Source organism: Rhineura floridana, chromosome 1, assembly GCF_030035675.1.
Source record: "Rhineura floridana isolate rRhiFlo1 chromosome 1, rRhiFlo1.hap2, whole genome shotgun sequence".
NCBI classification, from domain to species: Eukaryota; Metazoa; Chordata; class Lepidosauria; order Squamata; family Rhineuridae; genus Rhineura; species Rhineura floridana.
Genome location: NC_084480.1, coordinates 191,552,438 through 191,576,997, shown reverse-complemented (window position 1 = coordinate 191,576,997; position 24,560 = coordinate 191,552,438). Strand labels below are relative to the sequence as shown.

The 24,560-nt window shown below is 42.7% G+C and overlaps 1 protein-coding gene across 5 annotated transcripts in view; it reads left to right on the top strand.

The window, feature by feature from the left end:
* The window catches only part of CDH18 (cadherin 18), a 560,265-nt gene that overhangs the window by 447,363 nt on the left and 88,342 nt on the right, over positions 1 to 24,560 (top strand). For all 5 annotated transcript variants that reach the window (XM_061589856.1, XM_061589839.1, XM_061589822.1 and 2 more), the window contains one exon: positions 4,632 to 4,885. In XM_061589856.1, the coding sequence (XP_061445840.1) occupies positions 4,632 to 4,885 (254 nt within the window). The remainder of the gene's footprint in view (positions 1 to 4,631; positions 4,886 to 24,560) is intronic.

The following is a 24,560-nucleotide window of genomic DNA, read 5'->3' as shown; positions in this document are numbered from 1 at the left end:
CAGAGTAGGTCTTCTAGCATAATTCAAGACTTCCTACCGGCTCATGCTGAGTGTGACTTATTTTGTTGTCATGCCTGTGCAGTCTCTAACGTAAGAGTGGACAAAAGTGGACTTCTGATGGGCAGCTTCAGAATTTCAGTAGGGCCATGAGCTGTAAATCTGTAAAGGAACTATTTTCTTTTTAAATGTGTATGGAGGAGATGAAGGACTGATGGTGTGATAAGTACAGCCCATTCTTCAAAAAGTTACAAATCTGTGTTAATGGTCTTACATTATAAGTGGGAAATGATCAGTTTTCCAACCCCACTTTTTATCCTCCTGACAGGGGCGTCACTGGGGTGGTGCGGCAGGTGCGGGCCGCACTGGGTGACACCACCAGACGGGGGTGACACCCAGAGCCACCGCCCCCGGCACCGCCTAGGCTCCAACGAGAGCCTTTGCGTGCCGCGCTGGCTGCCTTCCTCGGCTGTTAGAAGGTGGCAGCGGCAGCAAGGCGGTGGCGTGCTCCGGGGCCCTGTTGTTTGGCCGCGCGCTACACAAAGCCACGCGCACTATGCGTGTGTGATCACTCACACTCTCGGGAGAGAAGGCGCTGAGGGCCGCACCGGGTGACAACAGCCCTAGTGACGCCACTGCCTCCTGACCAAAACACCCATTTTTGTATTACAACACAAAATATCAGATGAGATGAGTGACTGACAGACCATCCTATGCATGTGTACTCACAAGTAAGTCCCACTGAATTCATTTGGACTTACTCCTAGATGAGCATGTTTGGGATTGCAGCCTTAAACATTTTAGCCCCAAAGGGCATGTGGTAGCACTGGGCTAATATCACTCTTTGGCTAAGCTGAAACTAAGCACTTCAGAAAAGTGCTTCAAAGAAAAAACACGTTTATTTGGAAGCAATTGTGAAAATGCACAGTACATTGAAAGCTATTCACGTGTACATTTCCCCTTAGTGTTTTATTATTCTGCATGCACCACATTCAGTGCTATTCCACAGACTAGGTAGAATAAAAGGAATATATAAGCACTGTCCTCTCTTAGCCTTCTTTTGAACAGCATCAAAGGGATATCCAATAAAATATGCCAATTTTAAGAAACATCACTATGTAAACTGAACCACTTGGGCGCAGATGTGTTAGAAATGTTGATCTGGTTGGTAAAACTGATGGAAAGTTTTATAGAAACCTCTGAAAGATCTCTGGTTGGTTCCTTTCTATCAGTGACAGGAAATCATAGCTATTACTCACTGAGGAATTGTCGAGCAAACATTACCTAAGTGGCAAGTGTTGCTCATTCTTAAAAGCAACAATGGGGAATGGGGGAGAATCTGTTTGCATTTAAAGGTGAACTTAACTAATTCACACTTTCTGCAACACTACATTAACTCAAAAACAGTCATCCCTCCAAATTTGCACTTCTCCAGTTTTGCAATGCAGCCGAGTAATGTGTACAAAATCTCATATACTAGGGTAAACTGTGCCTAGTATAACCCTCTTACCTACTAAATTCTCAATTTAGGCTGCAATCCAGCACACACTTACCTGGAAGTAAGTCGCATTGAACCCAATGGAGCTTACTTCTGAATAGACATGTATTGGAGTGCACTGTTAGCCTGTGCAGAATCTTGTAGGAACCTGATCCTAACACTGCTGACCAGCTGTTGCTTCACAGGAGGACACTGAGCCATCCAATCTGAGTCCTTATGAGTACAATGATAACTGAGAACCATAGGATTAAGTTTAAGGTTTGCAATCCTGACAGACCTGTCTGTCACAGAATTGTGTAATAGCAATTAGACAGATTGCTGTTCAGTGTATGTAAGCCTCTTTGTGCCTTAGGGATTGGGTGGGATATAAATCAAAGATGACATGTAATAAATAATGATTGCCAACAGCCCAACCACATGTCAAGAAGCATTGTTAATTTGTGGGGCTGTTTCACCTGTGAAAGAAACCAGCGTGCTAAATTCTTCCATGTGAGTGCATATATGAGCACCTGGCTATCCAGAGAAATGTTCTTGCTAATCAAACTGAACACACAATAAGAGAGCAGCAATTTCCATGACCGCAGAAATGTAATGACTACATAAATGGCTTCTGTTTCATTGCATGCACAGTCCAAAACAAGTAGTCATGTATAGAAATGGGCAAATGGTCATTTTTGTTCTCTCAGTTTCTCATTTTTTTCCAGTCTTAAGTTCAGTTCTTTCCAGTTTGCAGTTGTTGTTTTTAAAAAAGTCCTCCCTTTTTTCAATTTTGCCTAATAAACACATTTTTGAAAACCAGTTTTCAGTAATAAGATGCATTTTTGTATGTCATTTTCACCAGCATCTGCATTTTTATGGACACTTTGCCCTTGTATATGCAGTTTTGTACACTTTACTTGGCTGGACAACTGCATTGCTAATTTTGGGGAAGTGTTAATTTTGAAGGGTGGTTAAGTTTCAATGTACAGATTGTTTCGAAAAGTGTGCGTTAGGTCAGTACACCTTTAAGTTTGAACTGAATCGAATTTCCCCCCCATTCCTCGTCATGTGCCTGTGTACATTGTGGAGAAATTTAGCGATGTGAACTACGACTGCTGCTACTACTGTTTACATATTGCTTGCTGACATCCAGTTTGATGTACTCTAGTAGCTACCTGGAGATGCCGCTATTGTTAGTCATTTACAGGGTTGAAATTGAGGCATGGAGATCTTAATTATTTGGTCAAAGTCTCCTAGTGGGTCATTGACTGAGGTTGGATTTTTAATTTAACTGGACTACCCAGCAGCCTTACAGTCCTAAACATCATTCATTCCCTTGCATCTGCTCCATCTAATTTCAGATATATTCTGCACTAGTCCAAGAAATACTGCTGTAAAACACATGAAACATCATGTAATGAATTTATTGCAACTGCTGGAGGGGGGGGACTATTCCTGCCATACTTCTTACTGGGAACAAAAGACCCTGTTTCTGTCTCCTCACCCATAGTCCTAAGACATTGGACATACTGGAAAGGAGGAACCAGCGGTTAGTTAAACAAACTAAAGAATGAGGAGAGGGTGGCATAACCAGGTTTTGAGTCTAAGGGGGCAATTACTTTTTCACACAGGGGCACTGGGTGTTGCCTAACTTTCTTTAAAAAATAAATGAAATAAGTATCAAAATTTTGTGTTTGTTCACTCAGCTTCCCTTTTCTCTAGTATTAGGTTTCGGTTCAAGATCTGACGATTCAGTGCCAAAAATATGCAACAATGCAGAAAATCAGACAGGGGTAAATACTTTTTCATGGCACTGTATACCAGAGGTAGACAATATGGTGCCCTCTAGATCTTGTGGACTACATCTCCCATCATCCCTTCCCATTGGCCAAATTGGCTAGAGCCAATGGGAGTTGGAGTCCACAACATCTGGAGAGTACCACTTTGCTCTATCCCTTATATACACATTTAAGCTTTACATAGAATTATCACAGACTGTTCTTGCACATTTTGTAGCCACTCTGTTTATCATTTCCCCCTCTATGCCTGTGTTTGTCCCAGAAACATATCTGCCAACTGAGGATAACACGTCATGAACATTTATGACACATCTTTAAGATTCCACATATTTTTTGGGTTTCTTGCTGTAATAGCTACCTCTCTGGCATATATAAATAAGCTGTTCAACCCAGAAAAAAGTTATGCAGTCATACTCATCACCCCCCCCCCAAACTGCCCAACAAAACAGACTAAATGAACAAAGGCCACCTTCAGTCAGCCAGTTCTGGAATGGGAACTAAGCAATTCCTACTCAGCCCTAACTGGTGATAGCTAATACTGCCTTGTAGATAGCTGCATGGACAGGAGAGTTGCCACTCTGAAAGAGGTCCTAGACAAGGTGCAGCTGTCCCAGCATATAGTCTGAAGGCACATGAGACCACCACCATGCTGAAGCTAACCAAATCTAGGTCTGGACACTGCCTCAGTTGGGTAGTCATGTGGGAATCACATGTACTCAGACAGAAAGGCAGGATATAAATCTCAAACAAATAAATAGCTGCAACTGCGTCTCCCTTTATTAGCTAGGATATATGAGAAGCATAACCAGCATGATCCTGTGCCTCCGTTCCTCTAAAGAAGGGTGGGAAAACTGTTGCTTTCCAGGTGTTGTTCGGCTACAACTCCCATCATCCCTGACATTTGGACCTGCTGTTTGGGGCTGATCGGAGTTTGAGTCAAACAATATCTGGAAAGACACCAGTCCTTCACCCATGTTCTCAGGAGTGGAGACAAAAAACACACATCTCCACTTCACAAGGCAGGTGAAAGTGATTATCTCACTGTAAATCCAGAGTGTTCATTTATTTACAGGAGTCAGATGCTGCTATACACGTAGTAATTTCAAACCAGAGGTGGTGGAGGGATTAAATGTGGCAATACCAAAGCCTATTATAATATAATGCAAAGGTGCTACAGCTAAAGTGTAGGAAAGGATGCTGTGAACTGGGTCTGTTCAAACTATATTATGTGAATACCTCTGAGGCTGGCAAACACCTCCCTGACAGTGCAAATAAGGTAAAGAAATCAATGCATTTTGTGAAATCCATCACAAACCCAAGCTCACAGTGGTAATGCTACAATTCTTTTCTTCCCACAGCCACTCAACTATGAAAAAAAGAAATCCTATACTCTTAATATAGAAGGAGCAAATACCCACCTCGATTTCCGCTTCTCACACTTAGGACCTTTTAAAGATGTAACTATGTTGAAGATCATTGTTGGGGACGTGGACGAGCCTCCGTTGTTCACTTTGCCTTCCTATGTCATGGATGTTTATGAAAATGCCAAGATTGGGACTGTTGTGGGCACAGTTACAGCACAAGATCCAGACAGTGCAAACAACTTAGTAAGGTATGGTGGTATATTAATATATCTTCACTGAACTAAAATGGGGAGGGGGGAGCAGGGAAGGTCAATGTGCATTCTTCATAAAGCTGTGCTATGGAAAACTGGCTTGATCTCTTATTAAAAAAATAAGAAATTTTGGGTTTTATGCATTTCTGTTGAAGCGTGATAGGTGGAATGCAATAACGATCATCTTGTTAAAAAAAATAAACACCCCTTTAAAAGCCCTCTTATACTTTAATAATAGGAAATGTGTCATACCTGGTTAATATTAGTGACAAATGGGACCTGGAACAAAATTTAAGGTGTCAGCCTGCCAGCCACGTCCTTCTCCATTCCATTCCCTCACCCCAGTTTTTTTTTCCAACTAACACTCAGCATTCTGTGGCTACTGAGCATGATCATGCTTCACTGGGCTGTTTTGGGGAGGGGGCTATTTATTTATTTATAAGATTACTTAAAAACAATTTATTTATAAGATTACTTGAAAACAATCAAGATTCCAGAGCAGCATACAAAAATGTGGATAAAACTATACTTAAGAGGTACCAGAGATCATATCGCAAACATACATTGGATAATGGGACGGAGCAAGGAATTTCAGAAGGAAATCACCCTGTGCTTTATAGATTACAGCAAAGCCTTTGATTGTGTAGATCATGAAAAACTATGGAATGCTTTAAAAGAAATGGGGGTGCCACAGCATCTGATTGTCCTGATGCGCAACCTCTACTCCGCACAAGAGGCTACTGTAAGGACAGAATATGGAGAAACTGATTGGTTCCCCATGGGAAAGGGTGTGAGACAGGGGTGTATTTTATCACCCTGTTTGTTTAATCTATATGCAGAACATATATGGAAAGCGAGATTGGACAAAGATGAAGGAGTTGTGAAAATTGGAGGGAGGAGTATCAATAATTTAGGATATACAGACAATACCATACTACTAGCAGAAACCAATAATGATTTGAAACGAATGCTGATGAAAGTTAAAGAGGAAAGCACAAAAGCAGGACTACAGCTGAACATCAGAAAGGCTAAAGTAATGACTACAGAAGATTTATGTAACTTTAAAGTTTACAAAGAGGACATTGAACTTGTCAATGCCTTGGCACAGTCATTAACCAAAATGGAGACAATAGTCAAGAAATCAGAAGGAGGCTAGGACTGGGGAGGGCAGCTGTGAGAGAACTACAAAAGGCTCTCAGATGCAAAGATGTATCACTGAACACTAAAGTCAGGATCATTCAGACCATGGAATTCCCAATCTGTATGTATGGATGTGAAAGTTGGACAGTGAAAAAAGCAGATAAGAGAAAAATCAATTCATTTGAAAGGTGGTGTTGGAGGAGAGCTTTGTGCATACCATGGATTGCAAAAAAGATAAATAATTGGGTGTTAGAACAAATTAAACCAGAACTATCACTAGAAGCTAAAATGATGAAACTGAGGTTGTCGTACTTTGGACACATCATGAGAAGACATGATTCCCTAGAAAAGACAATAATGCTGGGAGAAACAGAAGGGAATATAAAAAGAGGAAGGCCAAACAAGAGATGGATTGATTCAATAAAGGAAGCCACCAAACTGAACATACAAGAACTGAACAGAGTGGTTTATAACAGAGGCTATTGGAGGTCACTGATTCACAGGGTCGCCATAAGTCGTAATCGACTTGAATGCATATAAAAACAACAACACCATATAAATACAATAAAAATAGACAAACATAAAATAAACAACAAGGTGAGAGGACGGTTGAAAAACTAAAAGAGGGGATTCCAATTAGGCATCTCATCTGAAGTGCCTGAGTTATCCCTTAATTATTGTTGTTGTTTTTAATGGTTTGGGGGAATTTTTTTTTGTACTTTGGCAAACCTTGGAGTTGCCCCAAGCATGCTGTTACATCCCTCTTGTTTCCCTGGCTGGCTACAGTCCCATTGGCCCTCACCACTGGGGTTCACTGTTGGATTGATGAAAGTTCGGTCACAAAGTTACTTATAAAATTAAGGAAGGATCCATAGCTCAGTGGTAGAGCACATGCTGAATCTTTAGTATTGTCGGTTAAGAGAATCTCAGTCAGGGGAATTGGAATGACCTTAGTCAGAGTAGACTGTATGTGGCCAGTTTAACTCTTCTTCTCTTCATAGAGAGTCTTCTACAAAGGAAGGACCAAGTATGTTTGTCCACTCCATATGCCACATAGACTTGAGTACTTGAAAATATATCATTTTGCTTAATTAATGCATCACATTAATTAATGCACACATATGTATTTTTACTGACTAAAGTGGTATATTGAATAGCACTGTGGCACAGTTTGTAAAGTTGCATTCTTATACATATGCAAAACTAGGCCCCGACTCAGTTAGGCTACACCAGCATAAGTCCCTCAGCCCAGCTGAGCCAAGACCAAGCAAGCTCAGCTGAGACCATGGCAAGTGGAGCCAGCATAAGGCCCAAAAGAGGGGTGTGTCAAGGGAGGGGGCAAGGTGAGGAGACTTAGGCCACATCCAACTCATGTTTGGAGTAGTCCTGCAGGTCCCAACCAAGGCAAAAGGTACGGTGGGAAAAAGGTTGGTCTAAGAAAATTACAACAGAGGTCAGTGGAGAGGGCCTACTTCCCGGTAGGCATATTTGGGAGAGCAGGCTTTTACTTTCTGGTCCTTGCACACTGCCCCTGGCTAAGCCGGTGTTTTGCCAACCCATAGGCTCCTGAATGGGAATTGGATGTGGTGGAACTTTACACTGGCTTCTCTTGCTTCTGCACAACTCACGTCGGCTTCCGCTGAGTTGGATTGCTCTGTAAATCGCAAAATGCCTGCCATTATGATCAGTGGAGAGAGGGCATAAATACTGCAAGGACCCATACATGTGTACGAGGATGTTCAAAGCACTGGTACATTGCACTTAATATGTGTTCAGTCTCAATGGAAGACAGAGCCCAGTGTCAGGTATAGGGGAGGGTTTTTCTCCACTGTAATTAAGCCTCAACTTCAAATGTTACTTTTTATCTGTAAGAATGCATAGTACCTGCTTACTTATATGTGAGGATATAAATTTGTGTATTAAGACACATTATTAGGGTGGGGGCTAAAACTATTCTTTGTCCCTGGTTACCCAAGTTTCCTGAAGAAGAGCAAGCTGCCCTTCCCCAAAGCTGGTTGCTGATTATAATTCATCAGTTTTCCATCGTTGATCCCATTTCAGTAGGAGAGCTTGCGTGTAATGGTTAAGAAAGGTCAGTTGGTTGTGTGCAACAGTTTGGTTTTTTGTAAATGATCAGGCAAATTTGCAATATCCAGAGATTCACTCTGCACAAGTTAAGATCGCAGAGCTTAAGACAAGGCATCAGCAACAAACCATGAAATGCCAACTTTCCAGAGATTTTATTATGGAGTTGCATAATGATGCAAATGCTTTAAGATTGGGCTGTTAAAGTCTCCAAATCTGAACCTACTTCCTTTCCCTAAAATAAAAATTGCATTCTGTCTTCTGGCTTAGATTAAAAATTAAACGTAGTATTATGCTTTTGGTGTACTAGTAGAAATGTTTCTTTGTTCTGGAAGGATCATAGCAAGTGAGAGGAATTTGAAAAAATAAAATAAAGATTGTGTTGCTATCTCTAAACGATTGAATACTGAGGGTAAACAAACCATCTAAATACATGAAGTCTGAGAGTAAACAAATCAAAGTAGGATTAAAGTAAACCCTTTTAGCAAAAAGAACCTAAATCCATAATGGATATATGCTGCAGGAACCTAATCCTTTTTATTATGAAATTGTTGTAAATTTTTCTCTCTTTTTTAAGAAAAACAAACACTAAGTACAAAAGTAACTGGAAGATACATTTCTAAGTTTAATTGTGTGTGTGTGTGTAGATGTTAATTTAAGCATATATTCTGTGCATGGTTTTATCAACACAGCTGAATGATTAGCATGGCATTTTACGGGATCCATTTTTAAGATTCCAAAGTACATTTTCACTCTATGAAAGTCATAAAGATATACAGTCAAACAGTAGTAGAGTGGCTGTATGCTATAGCCGGCATGGATTTTTCACATTCCGCAATGTTAAATTGAAAATACCCACATGCCATTCTGATGCTTCCCATAAGCTCATTTCAAAACAAAACCTTACAAAATGTATAGTCCTGGACTCAGAAACACTTGCTTAACAACCCTCTCAATTTTCATGGAGATACACAAAACAGTCAGAGAGAATCGAGAGTTCAAAGTCTAAAAAGAGAGAGAGAGAAAAACCCAGAGCCCTTTTGGACTTTTTTTTCTGAGAGTTCTCATAATGTGTTGAAATTCATTAAAAATCAGCCATGTTCACAGGGTACCTGTAATCCTATTACTGACCTGGCCCCATACTCTGACCTTCATCTTCCACAGTTTAAAAGTTAAAAAATGACTCGCTGATGTTTAATTAATTTAAGAAATTTTGCATTGAACAGAATGATAGTGTCGGGCATGTTCAGTAAGAACCATCTGTCAGTGTTCTAAAAGCCAGACTCAAAGGTGCTTCGCTTGGCTAATCAATGGGCCACACCCACACCAGACTTTGATTTCACATGTGACAGTTATGGCTTCCCCCAGAGAATCCTTGGAAGTGCAGTTTGTGAAGGGTGCTGAGAGGAGTCTCCTATTCCAATGACAGAGGTCCAGTGGCCCGACTGGTTTAACAGTCAGCCACTCTGATTGAAGCTCTATAAAGGGAACAGGGCCTCTCCTAGCAACTCTTAGCACCCTTCACTAACTGCACTTCCCAGGATTCTTTGAGAGAAGCCATAACTGTCAAAAGTGAAATAAAAGCCTGGTGTGGATGTGGCCAAGGACAGCTTTGGTTTAAATTTGGGTGGGAGGCTACATATGCCTGCTGTAGAATAATACGGTGGGGGAAGCCCTGAAAAGCAATCATACTGTTCACAATGTTTTCCTTTTGGAAAGTAAAGGGGCTTCCCTTCTGCCCAATGCCCACTCACCCAATCTCCTCCCTTCCCCCTCCTCCTACCCTCCCTGCCCCTTGCCCAGGTCAGTGTTGGACTACGACCTGGGACACCAGGGTTCAAATCTCTACACAGCCATGAAGCTCACTGGGTGACCTTGAGCCAGTCACTGCCTCTCAGCATCTCAGTAATAAATCCCATTGAACTCAAAAAGTATGCAAATGGTCAAACCCACCCTCCCTTCTCCTCTGCATGGAAAGATGATATCAGGTGGGTAACTAGCTCCACCTAGTGGTTGAAGGCAAAAGAGTACTGCTGACGCTTTAATGTAGTTCCGTTCCTGGTCTGCGCCTGCTCCTCCCTCAGTTTTCTCTTTTGCCTTCACCGAAAGTGGTTGGATTTTCTCTGCCTCCATTGGTTCAGGCCTGTATAGTTTTGTTTGTCTGGGTCTTGTGTGTCCTTTTACTGTGATTCTTTCCCTCCGTGTGTTTTACCCCTCTCCTTTCTGATAAAGTTAAAAAAAAATAGAAGAAGTCCTGGTGTCCTTCCGTGAAAGCCTTACCTTCATCACGGGGAGCATCCAGCTCCTCCCCACGGTTCCTGGGGCCGTCAGCCTCTTCAGGCTCCCCCTCCAGGCAACTTCGCTGCCATTTCTCCTGAAGAGCAAGCCACAGCATCGGCAGTTTTAACTTCAGAGGCGGCCTTCCCCTGGAGTCAGCGCCCAGGCCTACGCCTAGATTTTTTGCTCTCATTTTTAGAGCGGCTTTTGTTTTCCCCACTCTATAGCAGTGGGGGGGGGCAGACGCACGAACACCTTGTTCTACCTGGTTAATAACGCAGTTGGGAGGACGGCTTCGGCCGCTGCTGGATTTCGTGCTTCACCCAGCCTTTTACCAGTACAGCGCTGTTAGTCACCACCAGCGAGAGCCTTTCCTTCATGTCTTCCAGCTACGAGGCTCATACTCCCTTCATTAACCCTATAAGTCCCACAGTGTGTGCCCTCGATGGGGAAAGCCACACACAAAACGAAACACCTCTCAAAGAGGTTGAAACCGCTCCCCCGCACGCCTGCAACAGGCGCAGCATCAGAACCCCTTCCCACCCTGGGATCAGGGCAGTCGCATTCTTTGCGGATCATTCCAAAATGGTGGTGGCCCGCCCATCTACCGTCAGACACGAGGTGGCTGAGGCTCAGGTTCTTGTGGGCAGGGTGGCTACGGAAGGCAGGATGCCTGTCCCATATAAGGGAACCTGTAGAGACAGTCAAGGTCCTGTCCACCATACAAGGGACCAGAGGGGCCTGGAACCCCTGCCTGATGAGGAAGGCGGCCAGTCTCACCCTTCTTTGGGTGCTATTTTTTCTACCACCTCCTCTCCTGAGACCTTTACAGGTTTTTTGGAGGAACCAATCCCTGTCCAACAGATCCAAGAAGCTGGAGGGCACAGGCTCTAGTTATCTCACACTCAGGCTCGCCCTATCCAGTTGCACCTATCAGCACATTCAATTCAACAACTGAAGGAGCAGGTTAGGGATGCCCTGTTAATGGATCTGGCTAGCGATTTGTCTTCTCAAGCTACATCGGGCTCACAGTCCTCACGGGACCCACCTACAGATCACTGAGCGCAAATCCACACCCTTCCCCTAGCTGCACATCCCCAGACCCCTATGCAGCATCTCAAGGCAGGCAACTTCAGCCCCCAGAGCAGGAGCTTATAGACACAGAAAATGACTTGATTGTCTTGGATGAAGAGGAATGGAGTGGGGAGTCGGAATCTGAGGAGGTTTTATCTACTAGGATATTTCAGGAGCCTCATTTCCTTCTTCTGCTATGCAAGGTGATGGAAGCCCTTACCCTCACCTCGGCAGAGGATCCTCCTACTCCATCCACCTCGAGAGTCTCAGCAGTATGTCCAGATCCAAAACCTAGGTCTAGAGTGTTGAAGCTTCCTTCTCTTCTCCCGAAGGTGCTCAAATCAGAATTTGACATTCCTTTGCAATTCAAAAAATTGGTCTCCTTAGCCAACAAATATTATATGCTGGAACCACCGATCATGGATCAGCTGAAGGTCCTGCTCATAGACGTGCCTATAGTAAATCTTCTGAACCCATCATTGAATCCGAAAGACTCAGATGCGCACCTTAAGGATACCACTGAGCGCAAGATGGACCAGGGGCTTAGAAGGGTGCATGAGGCTAGTGTGTTGTCAATCAGTGCAGCAGCAGCATCCTGGGTGATTGCTCGAGCCTCCCTTCTTTGGTTGGAAGACCTGCTGGATGTCCCACAGCAAGATGCAGCCCGGGTGCGCAAATCTCTGCTGAAGGTCTCTCGGGCATGGCAGATGCGTCTATGGATGCCATGCAGTTTGCAGCAAGGTCAGTGACGTCAGAGATCTTCACACGAAGAACCCTTTGGCTCTGACATTGGGAGGCAGACCCTGCAGCTCGTTCGAATCTTGCCTCAGAACCCTATGTGGGGGACAAATTATTTGGGGACACCGCCCTCACTAATGTTTTGGAAACTAAGGAAAAGAAAAAGTTCATGCCATCCACTAGAAAAAGAGTTGACGGAAGACCCTTTCATTGCTCTTGCCATCCTTATCACTCTTTCCATCCTTATCACTTGTCGCAGTCCTTTCGGGGCTCACGTCCATATGGAAGACAGAAGGACGCCTGCTCCAGCCGTCCCTTCTGGAACAGCCAGCGCTGCCAGCTCAAGTCCCAGCAACACCTCCCGGGTCGATTGGGCTTTGCATCCCAGTCGTGTGGAAACAGGAGTCAATTCTGACGCCTCCGCCTCGCCGGTGGGAGGCCGTCTCCAACATTTTGCTCACCGATGGAAGGACTCATCTTCCGATCAGAGGGTCCTCCGCACCCTTCGATACGGCCTTCACCTGGAATTTACTTCCACCCCCCAGCGAGATTCATTCCATCCCCTCTATCAGTGACTCCATGCAAGAGGGACAGAGTTTTATGGTCAGTCTCCCATCTCCTATAAATGGCGGCCATAGAGAAGGTCCCACCAGGAGAGAGATTCTTGGGAAATTACTCTCTGTTCTTCACCGTCGAGAAAAAAGACGGTTCATCCAGACCGGTACTAGACCTCAAAGGTCTAAACAGCTTCATAAAATACCGCAAATTTCGTATGGACACCTTACTTTCAATCAAGGAAGCACTGAGGCTAGGGGACTTCCTTTCTTCTATTGACCTGAAGGAGGCCTACCTTCACATCCCAATTTTCCCCCCTCACAGAAAGTATCTTTGCTTTGCGGTGGGACGAGACCATTATCAGTTCAGGGCTATGCCCTTTGGCCTATCGTCTGCTCCCAGAGCATTCACGAAGATCGTGGTTGCCTTGGTGGCAAACCTCAGAACACTGGGGATTCATATATTTCCTTATCTGGACGATTTTCTGATCCGCTCCCCATCATTACAGGACCTCCATGTTACCCTGGCCTGTCTAAAGGACCGCGGCTTCCTGATCAACGAGACCAAGAGCCATCTCTTTCCGTCCCAATGCATAGCACATTTGGGTGCAACTATAGACTCACAACACGGCCTCATTATTTTGTCCCAAGAAAGGGTCAGCAAGATTTGCAAAGTAGCATCGGGTGTCCTATCCTCCCCCTCAACAGACCTGATGGAGTTAGCAGCACTTCTCGGTTTGATGGGTTCCACGTTCCAAATGACACCATGGGCACGTCATCATTCCCGCACACTTCAGTGGGTGCTCCTACACTTCCAAAGCAACATAGTGCCCAGGCACCACCGCAGGGTGGCTGTGTCGCCACAGGTTCGGCAGTCGCTGTTCTGGTGGACCCACAAACCCAACCTGTCGTGAGGCATTCCTTTCCAGGATCCACTGCACACCCTGATAACATCGGATGCCAGCCTATCAGGATGGGGAGCGATATGCGACGGGCAGATGATTCAGGGCACGTGGTCATCTCCGAATCCACACTGCTGATCAACCTGCTCAAACTACAGTCTGTCTGGCCCTCAGATACTTCGCAAAGACCAGATGGTTAGGTGCGGTAGTTATCAGAACAGACAACGTGTCGGCTAAATCTTATTTAAGCCGTCAGGGGGGCACACACTCCCTCCTTCTTCAGAAGGAAGCCTTTCTCCTCTTCCAGTGGGTGGAGAACAATGTCGACTCAATAGCGGCAGAATATCTGAAGGGGGAGGACAACAGCCAAGCAGACTGGCTCAGTCGGGAGAAGCTGATTCAAGGAGAGTGGAGACTTCACCCAGAGGCCTTTCAACAGATAATTGGACATTTTGGCCGCATTAATAATAATAATAATAATAATAATAATAATAATAATAATAATAATTTATTTATTTCGGTCATTGACCAGCAGAACAATTTGCATGTAGTTTATAGTTACAAGACAAAACTTAGCTCGTCAATAAGCTAAGAAAATATTTTAAAATCATTTAACTAAAACCTTCCTGCGAGCAATGGCAGCTACGCAAAATTTAGCTACCAGTTCTGTAACCTCGTGACATCGGTCCTCAAGTAGACTACGAATGTATGGCATGTCTGGGACTCTCTGCATTTTAGCCAAACATGGGGTAATAAAAAGTTCACGGAGGTCGAGATATAATGAGCACTGGAGTAAAACGTGATCAATAGTTTCCACAACACCGGCCTCACAGAGGCATACCTGGTCAGTAAAAGGAATTTTCTTGTACCTTCCTTCCAAAAGTGCTGAGGGTAGTACATTAAAATGCACCAATTTGAATGATCTCCTATACTTGGTGATGCTCGATTTGGTTAAATAGCCCGCAGGTGCTAAGGAACTCACACTGAGCTGATAAAATGGATATGCCGCCACGCAACTCAGATTATTTTGTAGTTCAATGTCACAAAGAAGTTGGCATATAACTTCCTTGGCCTTGCTATAGCCCAGGTCTGTTACCACCGACTGTGATAGACCGATCAAATGTAATTTATTAGTTACAGCAATTTGCCGTCGTGATTGAAAAGTGTCTATCAGAATTAGTGGAGCAAGCCCTAGGGGAGCAAATAGCAATTTCAACCAAAGGTTGAACCTATGAGTCCAAGCACGCGTTTCTACCAATAGTGTCCCAAGTTCTAAACGCAGCATCACATTAGGAACACACTTAGGAACACCAAGAATGCTTCTGGAAAATCTGGATTGAATGTTCTCAAATAAATAGTAATTACTTTTTATACAGAGCTGGGAGCCAAAAATCAATTGAGAGAGGACCTTAGCATTAAATACCTGTAAGGCCGAGGGAATGAACTGCCCGCCTTTAGAAAAGAAAAAGGCGAGAACTGCATTCGCACTTCTAATTGCCTTCTCGGCTGTGTTGTTCATATGTGCAGACCATGATCCAGAGGCATGGAACAATATCCCTAGATATCTAAAGACCGGGACCTGTTCAATTTGATGTCCATTCACCTGCCAATGATGATTGGACCTTCTACGGGTGAAAACCAAAATTTTGGATTTATCGTAGTTAACTTCAAGCTTTTCCTCCTTACAGTAAACAGATAATGCTCCCAAAAGACGCTGGAGACCCACAGATGTTAAAGATAGGAGAACGGCATCATCAGCATATAGTGAGGCAGATAACGGCCTGTTGGCCAGTTTAGGAGAGTGGGAGTTTACAGATGGTAAGGCGGCAATTAGTGAGTTGATAAAAAAATTAAAAAGAGTGGGGGCAAGTACACACCCCTGTTTGACTCCGTTGGTAGTTGGAACCGATGCAGTCAAGTTGCCTACACGATTGCATCTCACCTTTAGATGGGTGTTTTCATATAGAGTATGAATAAGAATTAAAAGACATTTGTTGATATTAGACTCCCTTAATTTTCTCCATAGCCTATCCCTGGGGATCAAGTCAAAGGCTGCCTTAAAATCTATAAATGCGGCACAAAGAGATCCCCTGGGCTTTGAAGAATACTTGTTCACCAAGTGTTGGAGCACCAAACATTGATCTATAGTGGATCGTCCAGTTCTAAAGCCGGCTTGTTCATCTGCTAAGATGTTTTCAGCCTCCATCCAATCTATTAATTTCTCTAAAAGATGAGATGCATACAGTTTACTAATGATACTCAACAGGCTGATCGGGCCATAATTTGCCAGGTCAGCTCTGTTCCCTCTTTTAAAAATAGGGATTATGATGGCTAATTTCCAGTCCTCTGGAATATACCCAAGTCAAGTCAAAAATGTTTATTGTGCTAGCCATAAGCCATGACAAATACTGTACAAAACTTTAATATTGAATATAAACAAAGACATAGAAAATATACATAATAAAAATTAACAAGCAGAGTCTCCCTGGCAGTTAATTGCTATGTAGTCTAATTCTTTTTTTCTGATCTTTTTTGCCGCAAGGGCAAAAAGAGCCACCTTGTGGGTCACGTAGCTGTTAACATCACTCAGGAGATATAAGGTCTCCTCCAGGGAGTTCCCATTTCCCTGGGACAACAAAGGTTTAATAAATCTCTCTCTTGGGTGATCGTATAGAGGGCATCTTAACATGTAATGCACAATATCCTCCACCTCTCCTAGATCACAAATACACAGTCTTCTTTCAAATGGCACTTTCTGATAACGACCATCCAGTACCGCTGTAGGCATAACTTGGAACCGAAGTTCCATGAAAGCAATTCTTAAGGGGGCTAGCCTTAATTTAGTCAGATAACAAGCTCTAAAATGTTCTGTTTTCACTAATGCAAAATAAGTAGAAAATCTGGATTTTTTGATTAGACACAGATCTCTTTTAGCGTCTATCCAAAGGAGCCAGTCCCTTAGGTGTCTTTTTTCTATGTCCACGAGATATTTTAGCTCGGGAAGATGGTAGCTATTTAAGAGGTTATGGGACATTAACTTCCAGTTATGGTTATTTTCTAACTCCTTATAACACAAAGTTGGTAAACGTTCCGTTATCAAAGAAGCAATTCGCTTAAAATAATTCAAGCGGAGCCACACAGCTTTTATCTTTATAGATGGCCAGCCAGTTTCTGTTCTCAAGAAAGCTGCAGGTGTTCCTGGGGGTAAGGAGTATAGTTTTCTAAAGAATTTATTCTGCACTATTTCCAGGGTTGTGATCACATTCGTATCTGCTCCCCATACCTCTACCCCATAGAGCATTTGTGTGACTACTTTACTGCCAAAGATCTTTAAGGCAGGTTCGATCAATTGTCCACCCTTATTATAATAAAATTTCATTAAGGCTCCAATTGTTCTCTCTGCTTTCAGCTTAATCATCTCACTATGCCGTTTCCACGAAAGGGACTCGCTGAAAACTATCCCTAAATATCTGAATGAGCGGACTTGTTCTAAGACCTGTTGATCCAAACACCATTTATACCTTGGATTACGTTTGCCAAAGACCATAATTTTAGACTTAGAGTAGTTTATCAATAGGTTCTCATTTTTACAGTAAGTGCTGAATGAGTCAAGGAGGTTTTTAAGGCCCAAACGAGAAAGAGAAATAAGTACCAAGTCATCTGCATACATTAAAATAAAAATCTTTCTATTGCTAATTGCTGGTGCAGGCGAATCTACTCGAGCTAACCATGGGACCAGATCATTGATATAAATATTAAAAAGAGTGGGAGCCAAAATGCATCCCTGCTTCACCCCTCGTGTAGTTTTCAAAGCTTCAGTTAATGCACCCTTTAAGCCAATTCTGATCCTCAGTTCTGTGTTGCTATACAACTCTTGAATCAACTGTAAAAGTCTACGATCCATCTCAATGCTTTGTAATTTCTCCCATAGTCTGGATCTGTTGATTGAGTCAAAAGCTGCAGTGAGGTCAATAAAGGCAGCATACAGATGTCTTCTGTTCTTAGTGTATTTCGCTATAATATGATTTAAGACAAAGCATTGGTCAATCGTGCTGTAACCTCTTCTAAACCCTGCTTGTTCTTCCTGGATAATCAAATTATCTTGCAGCCAATCAGTTAGTTTTTGCAGTAAATATCGAGCATATATTTTTGAGGGGATGTCTAACAAACTGATTGGACGATAGTTTTGTGGGTCATTTCTATCCCCTTTTTTATAGATTGGAAATATTATGCTTGTTTTCCATCCGAGAGGCATTTGACCAGAGCTGTTGATTGTGGTGAATAATCCAACCAGGATGGGTATCCACCAGTCTACATTTTCTGTAAAGAGTTCTGGGGGAAGCATATCTTCTCCTGGTGCTTTTTTAGTTTTCAAGGATGCAATAAGCGTCTTTATCTCATGTGTAGTTACTGGATGCCACTCAGGTAAGTTATCAAAGTTTTTAGATATCTCAATCTCTGCACTATCATTAGGTTGACCACCAAATAAGTTAGTAAAGTGCTTAATCCAGGAAGAAGCAGGAACTGCAGCCTCCGAGGTAGATCTTATTTCCTTTAATCCTCGTGCAACCAGCTCCCAGAATTTACCTTCATTGTGTTCCCTTACTGTTTGTTCCAATTCTTGCCACTGAGTTTTTATATATACCCCTTTCTTATTTTTAAGTAAACTTTTATATTCCGTCCTACATTTAATTAACTCTTCCGTTTTCTCTTTTGAAGGTTTCTTACAGGATTCTCTGATTTTTTTTTTTAATACTTTCTTAGCCTTCCTACACTCTGCATCAAACCAGCCGTGTTGGAATATCTGTTTACTTTTATCTTTAGTTGTTATTAAACAAGGTCTAAGTTCAGTAACTATTTGCTGGAAAATATCTATATGATTCACTGAGTTATCCCCAAATTGTTGTCGCCTGCTCATCAGAAAATTGTTTTGTAGTTTTTGCTGGATGTTACTACTTAATTTGTTAGACCATTTCAGTCTCCTTTCGCCCAGCATTTCCCCGGTAAGATTAGTTGTATCTGTTATTGGCATCCGTTCCAACAAGGGATTTAAAGTCACCACTAAGGGGAGATGATCGCTTTCTGTTCTTCCAAGAATTTCAAAAGCACTTACTAAAGGGAAAAGTGAGACTGAAACCATTATATGATCGATAACACTGGCACCCAAATTGCTCAGATAGGTATAATAACCTTCAGTTATGTCCAGTGGACTCCCATGCAGCGAATATAAATTTTGATGGTATATAAATTCTAAGAATTTAAGACCTTGTTGATTGTATTTGCTGTCCATCGAGGTGTGGGGAGTTAGAAAGATCTCTTCCAGATCTAAACCGAAGGGATGAAAGAAACCTTCTGAAATTGCCCCAATTCGGGCATTAAAATCCCCGCAGATTAGAATATATGCTTGCAGGAACTTCTGATCTATCTGTTCCAGTAAAGATACTAAATCCTTCCATATCTTGGTAACGGTTACAGGGTTGTTAGACGGTGGAAAATATGTGTTTATGCAGAAGAAGGGGTCTCCAGTCTCTGTTTTTAATTGTACTGGAAGAAGATAGTTGTTTTGAGATTCCAATTTAACCAACTGGGATTCTTCGATTAATTCCAGCGATAAGAAGGACACCAGTCCACCACTACCTCTGCCCTTCTTGAATTTCTTTGTGGCTGGTAGATAGAATGATTTGTAACCCCGCAGCAGTGGAGAATTGAGTTCATTAGTCCAAGTCTCCTGTAAGCAGACTATATCATATAGTTGGAGCATCTCAATAAATTCTTTATCTGCCATCTTATTTTCCCAACCTGCCACGTTCCAGGAGATTATCTTTAACCCTTTATATTTTGTATCAAGTCATTTAGAATAGTCCAAAGAGGTTTTAGGAGAGTAATCTCTGGGCTTATTATTATCACCCTTGATCCAATATTTATCTTTAATATGGATCATGTGTTGTGTTCTCCAATTTTTCTGGTTGTGGGTATGTGTTTGCAGCCTGATGTTATTTGGGTACGTTACAAATTTGGGGAGCTCGTATCTCTGATTCCTCCAGCCTCTATTTTCCCCAGTGTTATATTCCAGCCATCTTTTACTTCCAGTCTTTGGAATCCAAGTGGAAATATTATGATGCCCTTGAGAGGACTTGTTTGGTGTTCTTATGAGTTCAAATAGTAGCCCTCTGTTGGAAAACCTATGTAATAGGGACCAGAAATTGTACCCTAACTCCGAACTCCGAAATGTGAGCTCGATGCTTCCCAATTGACCAAAAGAGGGTAGACATTTGCAAAAAACTCCTTTTCTTATGTCAAGGGCTGTTCCCAATATAGATTGAATATCAGTTAGGAGTTCTTTCCACGAACTTAATCTCCCTCCTGATTTTCTCACTAACCAGTTGTGGATGATCACTTGAAAGTCATTCGGTATTCTTTCCTTTGATCTAATCCTTTTCTTATAAAAAGGGTTGTATTTACTCCTTTTCCTTCTATTGTCTTTATAGTTGTATTTTAGGGGATGTGATGATTCACTGAGTTCCTCGGTTGCCTCCCATCTACGTTGCTGAACCATACGGGGAGACTGTTGGTGAAACTTGACTGAACCATCTACTTCTGATGGAGTTTTCAGGGTTTGCTTAAAAATATTAGGTGGACAACTCATGTTTTCCACTATCAGTGGAGTAGAGGCCTTATCTGAATATTTATCAATTATTAAAAGTCTTGGGTCGGAGGGTGTGAGATTTAAAATGGAAACATCGTTATTGCTGAGAGCTTGCTCTTGGTTACCAACATAAGGGAATGTCTCTGAGTGCTTGTTCCAGTCTTCAAGTATATCTTTTAGTTGTTGAGTTGTTGTGTTTTGGTCGAAATCCTCCTTATGCCGAATATCTCTAACTGCTTGTTCTTTCTGTGGCACGGTGTCCTCCAAACCTTGAATAGTAAAATTTGTCTGAGGGGCTATCGTCAAAATTCCCAACTCTACAAGGGCAACTAAAGTTCCAATGGTAGCTTTCAGGCCAGAGACTTCCTGCTGCAGTTTATCCATGTTATGAAAAAATTTTTCCGTTGTCTGCTTGGTTAAAAAACATTGATCTCTTAAAATTTCCCATGAGGAAGGAGTTTCTTCCTCGTTTTCTCCCAAAACTAAATTGCCTGAGTTTTCCTTTAAAGAATCTAGAGTTTCTTTGCTTACTGTAAGTTGTGTTTGTCTACAAAATTGGAAAGTGTCTTCTCTCAAATCAGGATCAGTGGACCAGTTTGTTGGACTTTCGTTGTAGGAATGCTTGTCTGAGTTTCTTCTATCTTCTAGATGATCTCCTGTCTCAGTTATAAAACTGGTGCTGTCAAAGAAACCCAGACTCTCCATAGGTGTTAATTCTGGAGTTCTTTGGTCCATCTGCTGCTCTTTTACTTTTGCTGTAGGTTTATTACTTTTAATTATCCCACAATAGTCTAATATTGATTTTTGGATTAGATTAGGAGTTGAGCTGTTAATTATAGTACTACGGCTTTGAGCACGCGTGGTCACCATTTTGTACCCGTCAGGTGAATTTCAAAGAGTGAAATATGCTTAAACAGCACTAATTTCTCTTCACCTCCTAGCACTCTGTTCTGATTTCAATAAAAGATACTTTGGCAGCTGCAATGTTAAAGAAAGGAGTCAAGGCTTTGTAGGAGTGAGAGACTAATTAGTTTGTAATATGCAAGGGGGGTCGTGACGTCAAAGCTGTTAAAGGTCCATGTAGAATTACTCCTTCCAACTCACAAAAATGTTTCTACACCCTTATGTAGTTTATAGTTCAGGTTTACTTCTGCTCTCATGCTCCTACGAGTAAGAATTCAGTTTAGTGTTTTAGAACTCTTCTCTCTCCGTTGAAATTGCAGCTACATTGATGTTTATATTAATTAAGTGAGGTGCCGAGCCGCTGGGAAAAAGATAATAGAGAGTACCTGTGTATGTGCGCTGGAATTACGTCTATTCCACTACAGAGATGTACTTGAAAAGAAACTGGAGCTTCCTTGCTTCCTTGCGATACAATAAAGAAGCAGTCGATGTTTTCAGCTTGCTGTTCCTGAGTGTTCCCCTCCTCCAGGTCTCAACATAAACTGCTTTGTAGCTTATCTCTCCGGTTTCTCACTTTTCCTTTCAGATGTTTTCAAAAGCCCAGGGAAGATAGAGGAGTTGTCTTACTCCTATATTGAGTCCGTTCACTTTAGATAACTCACAATGGCCAAAGATATAAAATTAATATAGGAGCCGAGTAATCATTCAACCGACTCAGTCGCCATCTTGGCCCCCTCCCCTGGAATATACCCAGTTTGGTCAATTGAAGTAAAAAGGGCTGCTAAAATTGGCGCCCACCACTCTATATTACCCTTTAAGAGTTCTGGGGGAATATTGTCAACCCTGGGTGCCTTGCCCAATTTGAGATTGTTAAGAAGAGTGGTAATTTCTGAGATTGACACTGGAGGCCAAGTAGGGAGAGTACTAATATCCTCCCAACCTGAAGATGGAATACATTGTCCCTTCATGAAAATGGATCTAAAATAAGCTTCCCACTCGCAGGGGGAGATGTGCAAGTCCATACTAACAGGATTAGATCGATAGCCTCTAGAGACCAGTCTCCAGAATGTGGACGTGTCTTTTGTTCTAACAGCTTTTATTAGATTTTGCCACGGTTCTCTTTGCGCCAATTTCTTTTTCTTCTTTATTGTGATCTTATAACTTTTTATTAAGCCCAAAGTAATCTGCAGGAATAGAAGTTAAATCAAGGCTTCTATACAATTTATATTTATCCACAAGGGAATTCTTTAAATTGATACATTCCCGGTTGAACCAGGGTTTAGAACCAATTGAGGAAGAGAATGGCCTTATCTGCTTTTTGGCAGTTAGTTGAGTATCAAAAGAATTAATCAATTCCTGAAAAAGATCTACAACTGACTCGGGGTCTTTTGCAGATAATATACACTCATGTAAAGTGCAGGAGCCAGTAGAGTGTAAGAAATTTGTTAAATTAGTCGCTAACTTAGGAGACAATTTAATACACAGAAATCTTTGTTCTGCGACTAGGTTTAGCATAGGCGCACAAGACACATAAAGTGGCTGGCACCCCAAGTTAAGAGAAAGTAATAGGGGTAGATGGTCACTATCTCCTCTCGCCCCCACACAACACTTAAATATGTCTGGTAGAAGACTATGTGAAACAACAAAATAGTCAATCATAGATGCCCCCGAGGCCTTAATGCAAGTAAATTCCCCACACAGATCGCCTGCCACTCTCCCATTCAGTATCACCAGGTCTAATCTGTTGACCAGCTGAGTAAAGCAAAGTCTGGCGTAGTTACATCTGGCGTCCTTGGAGTGTCTGGTCAGAAGGGGATAATCAGTCTCAACTTCCGGTGGGGCCAAATGAAAGCAAGAATATAAGGCTATGTCATTAGGGCCTATTCTTGCGTTGAAGTCCCCAGCCAGGATGACATGTGCCTCAGTGTGTTCACTCATCAATTTAATAATGAACTCCTCCAGTTTCCTCCAGGTGTCCCTAATTAAAGGTTTCCGTTGTAAAGGAGGAAGATAGACGTTAATCAGCAGTAGGAGAGACCGGGAGAATTTAAGCAACAAGGCCACCACAAGATTTCCCAACTCTCCTAGTTTTGTGATACCAGAAACAAGTTTGGTCGATACCACCACGGCTAGGCCCCCTTTAGGACGACCCCCTCTCTCGCTGGGCATGGCCCTGAGTGAGTAGGTGGCAAAATTACTCAGGGTAAATTCCTCTCAGAGTTTTGGCCGCATTCAGGTAGACCTGTCTGCCACCAGCAACAATCAGGAAGTAAAGAGGTTCTTCTCCTGGTATGTGACGCCAGGCGCGGAGGGGATAGATGCCTTCCTGGTGGCCTCCGGGCAGACTGTATGCCTTTCCTCCAATTCCAGTTATTCCCAGGGTAATCAAAAAACTTTGTACCGAGAGGTCAGCAGTTCTGCTGGTAGCTCCATGGTGGCCAAGAAGGCCTTGGTTTCCAGATCTCCTCAACCTGCCGGTGGAACCCCCATGGAAAATTCCAGCGAGAAGGGACCTGCTATCTCAGGGACAGCTCCTACACCCATACCAGGAGTGGTTGCTGCTTCATGTATGGTACTTGAACGGAAGAGACTCTTGAAGAAAGGCATCTCTCCACAAGTATTGGAAACCATGATGGCTTCTAGACGCCCATGCACACTCAGAATATATGAAAGCACATGGAAGACCTTCTCATCCTGGTCATGGAAGAAAGGAATTCTTCCTCGGAAAGCAGGGATCAATGAGATCTTGTCTTTTCTGCAAGAGGGCTTATCTTTGGGTCTCAGACCTAACACCCTGAGGCGCCAAGTTTCAGCCTTATCGGCAATTCTCTCCAGATCCCTGGATAATCCAATCGGGTCTCACCCTTTCATCAAACGTTTCCTCAGAGGAGCAACATTAACAGCGCCACCTATGGTGCATCGCTACCCAACTTGGGACCTACATAAAGTTTTATCAGCCCTTCAAAGGCCTCCATTTGAACCTCTGAGTCAAGTTTCTCTCTGTCTCCTGTCTCTTAAGGTCTTGTTTCTGGTGGCCATTACTTCGGCCCGTAGAGTGTCTGAATTGAATGCCCTGTCTGTCCATAAAAATTGTTGTGTTTTTCATAAGGACAGAGTAGTCCTATGTACTATCCGTTCCTTTCATCCCAAAGTATTGCCAGCAAGAACTGGTATTGCCGTCCTTCTGTCCGAATCCTGTCCACCCCTTAGAGAAAGCCTGGCACTTGCTTGACGTGAGAAGAGCCCTGAAAGTTTATGTTTCCAAGACAAAACCAATTCGGAAAACGGATAATTTGTCTCTTTTCACCCGACATCTCTGGGAAATAAGGTGACCGTGTCTACGCTGGCCAGGT